Source organism: Protomyctophum parallelum (assembly GCF_964188405.1).
Source record: "Protomyctophum parallelum genome assembly, chromosome: 23".
Lineage (NCBI taxonomy): Eukaryota > Metazoa > Chordata > Actinopteri > Myctophiformes > Myctophidae > Protomyctophum > Protomyctophum parallelum.
The window spans coordinates 33,451,447-33,458,110 of record NC_139715.1 but is presented as its reverse complement, the minus strand read 5'-3'; the positions used below and the strand labels follow the sequence as shown (position 1 = coordinate 33,458,110).

The following is a 6,664-nucleotide window of genomic DNA, read 5'->3' as shown; positions in this document are numbered from 1 at the left end:
TTTAACTTTTTTTTAAGTATAACATTTATAAAAAATGTATTGGAATATTACAGTTATTTCTCATATCTGCCCTGTGCGCTTTTTATCTTTTATCACGAAGCCTAAAAGGCAAACAGACATGTAATTATTATTCATAAATAATGTTCCAATTTCCAATGCCAAAAAACTTTGAGAAAATAAGGCACTGGAGCAGCTCAGACAATTTAGGCCCTTAATTTGTTAACAGGGTACAAGTAATAAGCGACAACGTTTCGATGTTTCCGTTTATTTGAGAGACAATGAATCGTCAACTAAACTGTGTGCTGGTGACAGGCCTACCTGGGGGGGGTAGGACCGCTGCTGCTGCGCTGCTGCAGACAGAATCATCTTGAAAGGGTTCTGTTGGTCGGGAGCGGAGGAGGAGGAGGAGGAGGAGGCGACGGCCAGGCCCTCGTGTGTTCTGACCCGTGTGGAATGAGACGGGACCGTCGCACCTTTAAAAACACCACAAAGGGAGAAAAAATACCTTCATATTTTCTTCCAAAACTATTCAAGGAGTGAGAGATGCTTCTGAACGTGTATTCTGCTGTCATTCAAATAACTCGTTAACACAGTGACTGTGACAGGCAATAGAGCGTCGCAGTCCCCCCTTTCATGATGGCGCCAGGCCAGACATTTCAAAACGTATTTATTTAAATACCTTTTAAGCGTCGTATGAAGCCAACTCTTGTCGTGACAAATCATGCAAACACAAACACAATATTTTGGACCAAACAAATCATTACAAAGAAGAAAAACAACTATTTTCTAATCCTTTGTTTGGCCAGAATATTTGTGTTTGTCATGATTGTCTTTGTCCGCGGCGTAAACGTCTTTAAATAAATACTTTATGAAAAGTCTATGAGGAAAATTAACAGGGATTTCTTTTCCGGGTCTCTCGAGGGGGGGGCGGGACTGCGGCGCTCTATAGACGTTCCCGGACGTCACAGATGGACCAATCACAATCCATAAAACAATATAATGAATGACCTGTGTGGGCTCCACTATTGGCCGGTGCCAGAGATGGGTGTGTCTCATAATTATAATGACCTGTGTGGGCTCCGGGATTGGCCAGAGTCTCAGAGGGGTGTGTCTGATTATTATAATGACCAGTGTGGGCTCCGGGATTGGCCAGTGCCAGAGAGGGGTGTGTCTCATCATTATAATGACCTGTGTGGGCTCCGGGATTGGCCAGTGCCAGAGAGGGGTGTGTCTCATCATTATAATGACCTGTGTGGGCTCCGGGATTGGCCAGTGCCAGAGAGGGGTGTGTCTCATCATTATAATGACCTGTGTGGGCTCCGGGATTGGCCAGTGCCAGAGAGGGGTGTGTCTCATCATTATAATGACCTGTGTGGGCTCCGGGATTGGCCAGTGCCAGAGAGGGGTGTGTCTCCAGGCTCCGGTGCAGCGAGGCCACGGCCAGAAGCTTCCTCTTGTGGATGCACAGCTTGGTGACGTCGTCATCAGCCGCCACGTCCTCCGCCGTCCTCTGCTTCACCGCCGCCCCGGGGTCAAAGAGGAACACCTGGACACACGGTCACAGTGATGTCAAGGACCCCCCCCAAATTAGCCTGTGGACCCCCATGAGAAAAGATATGCCAGGGACCCCATGAGAATAGATTTTTACGTCTCGAGCAGTGATTCTCAACCCTTTCATTTCAAGGACCCCCAGTTTGACATGCATTAGCCTATCGGCATGGAACAAGCTCCCTCTGTACCTTCGTCAGGCAGCCTCTGTAGACATTTTTAAAGCTCAGCTCAAGACCCACTTCTACAACATTGCCTTTAAGTGATCTTATTCATGTCCTCACTGTATTGCATTACTGCTTGTTTTTTAATGTCGTTGCCTTGCTTTTCTTTTATGCTTTGCTTTTATTTTATTCTCCATTGTTCTGTAAAGCACTTTGAGCTGCATTTGATGTCATGAAAGGTGCTATACAAATAAAGTTTTATTATTATTATTATTATGGATATGGACCCCCATTAAATCAGCAGCATTTGACACAGTGCACCACCAGCTGCTCCTAGACACCCTAGCGGATCTAGGCATCGGTGGAACGGCACTAAAGTGGTTCTCCTCCTACCTCACCGACCGGACCTACCAGGTTTCCTGGAAAGGTCTGTTATCATCCCCCCGAACAGGGATCTGTACTTGGTCCCCTCCTTTTCTCACTGTACACTAAATCCCTTTGCACTATTATCTCTGCTCACAATATATCCTATCACTGCTACGCCGATGACACACAACTGTTTCTATCCTTCCCCCCCTCTGCCACTCAGGTGGAAGAGCGCATCACTGCATGCCTGGCTGACATCTCACAGTGGATGTCCTCCAACCACCTCAAGCTGAACCCAGACAAGACTGAGCTTCTCTTCTTCCCAGCTAAGTCCTGCCCTATGCGGGAGCTAACTATTTCCGTAGACAACGCCCTGGTAACGTCTGTCCCAACAGCCAGGAATCTTGGTGTTGTCCTGGACAGTCAGCTCTCGTTCAAAGCTCACATCACAGCTGTCACTCGATCCTGTAGGTTCACACTCTATAACATACGACGAATTAGACCGTTCCTCACCCAGGAATCAGCCCAGCTCCTAATCCAGACAACAGTCTTGTCAAAACTCGACTATTGTAACTCCCTCCTTACTGGCCTACCAGCATGTGCACTTAAGCCTCTCCAGCTGATCCAAAATGCCGCAGCTCGCTTGGTCTTCAACCAGCCAAAATTCTCACGTCTCCCCCTGCTCCGCTCCCTCCACTGGCTCCCGGTCGCTGCCCGCACAGAATACAAAACTCTGATGCTGGCATTCAAAGCAACCAAAGGTATGGCTCCCCCATATCTTGCAAGTATGATTGAACCCTACAAACCCTCCCGCGCACTCAGATCAGCCAACGCAGGGAAGCTGGAAGTACCCTCACTAAAAACGCCGGGACAACGCTCCACACGTCCCAAACTCTTGTCCCTTCTGGCTCCAAAACTGTGGAATGCACTTTCCATGCAATGCCCATTGCAGTCAGAACTGCAGCATCACTCCCAATCTTCCGCCGTAGCCTGAAAACCCACCTTTTCAGACTCCATCATGGCCCAAAGCACTTACCCTACGCCCTTAGATAGCATTTCTGTTGACACAGACTTATAGCATGTTATGTAGACAGCACTATAATTGCATTGTATGTAGTCATAGCACGCCATAGTACATATGTATAGCATAGTAGTAAATATGTATAGTTTATATGTATAGTGTATGTATAGTTTCATTATATAGATATTCCACTGTTACTTTCTTAGCTTACGCATGTTTCATGATAAATGCTTTTATGTGATGTATTGCCATGCTTTTTGTTCTTGCTTAATGTAAGTCACTCTGGATTAAGAGCGTCTGATAAATGCCTAAATTGTAAATTACATTTCTATCTCTGGGACCCCCAGGTTAGACAGGCAGAGGAGAGGAGAGGAGAGGAGAGGAGAGGAGAGGAGAGGAGAGGAGAGGAGAGGAGAGGAGAGGAGAGGAGAGGAGAGGAGAGGAGCATCCTCAGTACCTTGTTCAGTATGAGTGGACACTCCAGGCCACATTTACACGTTCCATCTGTCAGCAGGTAGCTCTTCACCTGGTCCAGACTGCTCAGTACTGACCCACTGGGACTGAAGCACACACACACACACACACACACACACACACACACACACACACACACACACACACACACACACACACACACACACACACACACACACACACACACACACACACACACACACACACACAAAAGTTAGGGTTAGGCTGTCAATCACAGCGACTGGCCAATCACAGCGCATCCTTGCACAACCCGCATCTTACCTTATATAGGCCACTGCTCCGGCTGGCTCCGCCCTCCTCTGCCAGCCAATGGGCACCTGGACGGGCAGGGGGCGGGGCCTCTGGTCTCCTCCATTCATGTCTTCCCGTGTGGTTCAGACCACGCCTCCTCCTTGGCGCCTCAGCAGGGTCATGTGATCAGCGCGTCAGCGTGCAGGACACGCTTCCTTCTCTCTCGGCGTCCAATGAGGCGGCTAGCGCTGTGTGATGTCACCATTAGGTCCATTTTAAGTGGACGGTTAATTGTCACACGAATAATTGGCGATTGACCATTTGATTGAGTTTTTGGCGTTGGTCATCATCGCAACATAATGAATATAATTGAACCCTGCCGTTGTTTCACGGATTATGTTATACTTTAGCTATTGAAAAATAGCAGATCTTCTATTTTAGAAAAATCACAAATATGACAGATAACTAAAATATACAAAGAAATTACTAACACATTTCATAATCTTATACGTTTAAAAAGAAAAGAGAATAAAATAAATGGTAGAAATAGCTGATCTACAAGCTCACGTGTCACGAAAGTGACGCATTGTAGATCAGCCATTTCCGGGATTTTAGGAAAATGTTTGAAAATGTCTGGAGAAAAAAAAAATGTTGTCATGAAAAACATTAGGATGAAAATAATTAATGCCACTATCTCAAAGCATTGCGATTGCGACAGGCCTACCTCTCGTCGGGAGAAGGCGGGGCTTCGCTGGGAGAAGGCGGGGCCTCGCTGGGAGAAGGCGGGGCCTCTGCTGGGAGAAGGCGGGGCCTCGCTGGGAGAAGGCGGGGCCTCTGCTGGGACTTGGCTTCAACGTCACGGACGCCCTTTTTTTCTTCTTCCTTTTTTTCGTTGGTGAGTTTGTGTGTGGGAGGGGGAAGGGGGGGAGGGAGGGGGACAGGGGGATGAGGGGAGGAGGTCGGGGACGACCTAAGATAAGAAAAGATAAGATAAATGCTTTATTGATTCCGTCGCAGGCCAGCAGTTATGATACAGATTACAGGTGCAACAAAATAAAATCACATTCGACACAACGCCACCAATACATTGACAACAACGTCGTCGCTGTCCGGTGGAAACTGACCAAAACCTTTCAGGAAACGAAATCGGCCGAATAGCCGAATACTCGGTATTCGGTTCCGTTGATTTTAGAGACGAAACCGGTTGGTCAAAGAACCGGGGTTTACCTTTCGTAACCTACTGTTTTATTTTGATGACGTGATCAAAATGTAATCATGTCATTCGCCATTAGCATGTAGCTCTACAACAAAAGGTACGGCCACGACAGCAATAATATGGTACAATATAATAAGGGGCGGCGGCCTTAGGAATCTGGAGGCCCGTTTCAAGACCAAATATGAGGCCCCCATATACCTATGACATCATTATTTTGTTGATACAGCCGTATATTGATACGAATAGCTTGACTGTTCAATCTCACACGCAGCCATTACTCTCCACAATTAGCAACAACACCACTATTGACTGAGGGGACATCAGTGCACTGTACACTCTTGCTTCGTGTCCCAGGTCGGCTTGATGTGGAATGTGCTAATTTGTCCCCTATATTCAAAGTCTGATTTCCATTGATTGTTGGCTGTGTTTAGCATGTATATGGCTGTGGAGTTTTGGTACAAAATCAAAACAACTTGTCTAATATTTTGGCATGTTTAAACCTCCAGGAAAATCCGTGTTGAGATTCTTAATCCACTGTTTTTCATTAAAACGTCTTTGTCCTACTGTCCAGTTGGGATTGTGTTGAAGTCCAGATACTTTTAGAGCTTCAATGCCGTGAGCCATGTAATGTTGAACAATCCTTTTAGTTGTCTTTTTTGCATTGTTAATATTGTATTTGTGTTGTCTCAGCCTTGCAGCTATCGTTTTACTCGTTTCTCCGACATATTGTAAGCCACATTTTTCACATGTGATTAAATAAACACAGTTGCTGGTGCTGGCTGTTGTTTAATCTCCAACATGCATTTTGTAGTTCTATTTTTAACTATTTGTTTGGGTTTGAAGTATTCTGGTCTCTGGCGTGCTGGTGTGTTGAATCATTTTAGCTTTCTGTGTAACAGATAGTCTTTAAGATTTTTTCTGTAGGCCGATATAATCTTTTTTCTTTTTTAAGTTTCGCGAAAACCGACTGGTTTTGGCTGAAGGAGAAGGGGAAAAAAAACTAACAATAACAATAAAACACCAAGTCCTTTCAGGACTGCTTGGTCCTTAAATAAAAAAAGATCATAGAAATAAATATACAATAAAGAGAACATACAGACACAGGTTTGTGTTTCCACCGCATTGTGTTGGACGGAACAATTGTCATTGTTTGATGGTTAGAGAGCCTGTCTGGAGAGAAGGAGTCTCCTGAGGTTTGCATCTCAGTAAGAGATGCTCGAGGTGGCTCACCATCAGGTGGGATGAGATGTTGATCCATCATTTCTTCACATCATTTCACATCTGTGCACATCTTACTGTGTTCCTTCCTTCGTCTGGAATGTGGTCTCGGTTGTTATTGCTGTTGTCGTTGGTTGCCATGGCTGCCAGTTCCCACCTGATGTCGTGTGGGAGTTCTGATTGGTCCAGAGCGTACTGAATAACTTCTAGCTTACATAACGTCTTAAGAGAAGGACTCAAGTCTAAGATGAACAGCTCATCAGAGATAGTGCGATCTCCTTTTAATCCTCCAAAGAGGATGATGCGATCTCCCACAATGCAACAGCACATACCACGCATTGGACTTGGTCCTTTCCCCTTGGGCTCAACCTTCTTCCAGGAAAGGGTCTTTGGACTGAATTTCCA

At 45.8% G+C, this 6,664-nt stretch overlaps 1 protein-coding gene across 1 annotated transcript in view; it reads right to left on the bottom strand.

Moving 5' to 3' along the window:
- The window catches only part of LOC310854032 (uncharacterized protein), a 47,998-nt gene that overhangs the window by 25,183 nt on the left and 16,151 nt on the right, over window positions 1-6,664 (bottom strand). The window contains 5 exon segments of the mRNA XM_083758508.1: window positions 319-473; window positions 1,369-1,546; window positions 3,557-3,659; window positions 3,856-4,073; window positions 4,550-4,795. Of these exon segments, the coding sequence (XP_083614634.1) occupies window positions 319-473; window positions 1,369-1,546; window positions 3,557-3,659; window positions 3,856-3,953 (534 nt within the window). The 5' untranslated portion in view covers window positions 3,954-4,073; window positions 4,550-4,795.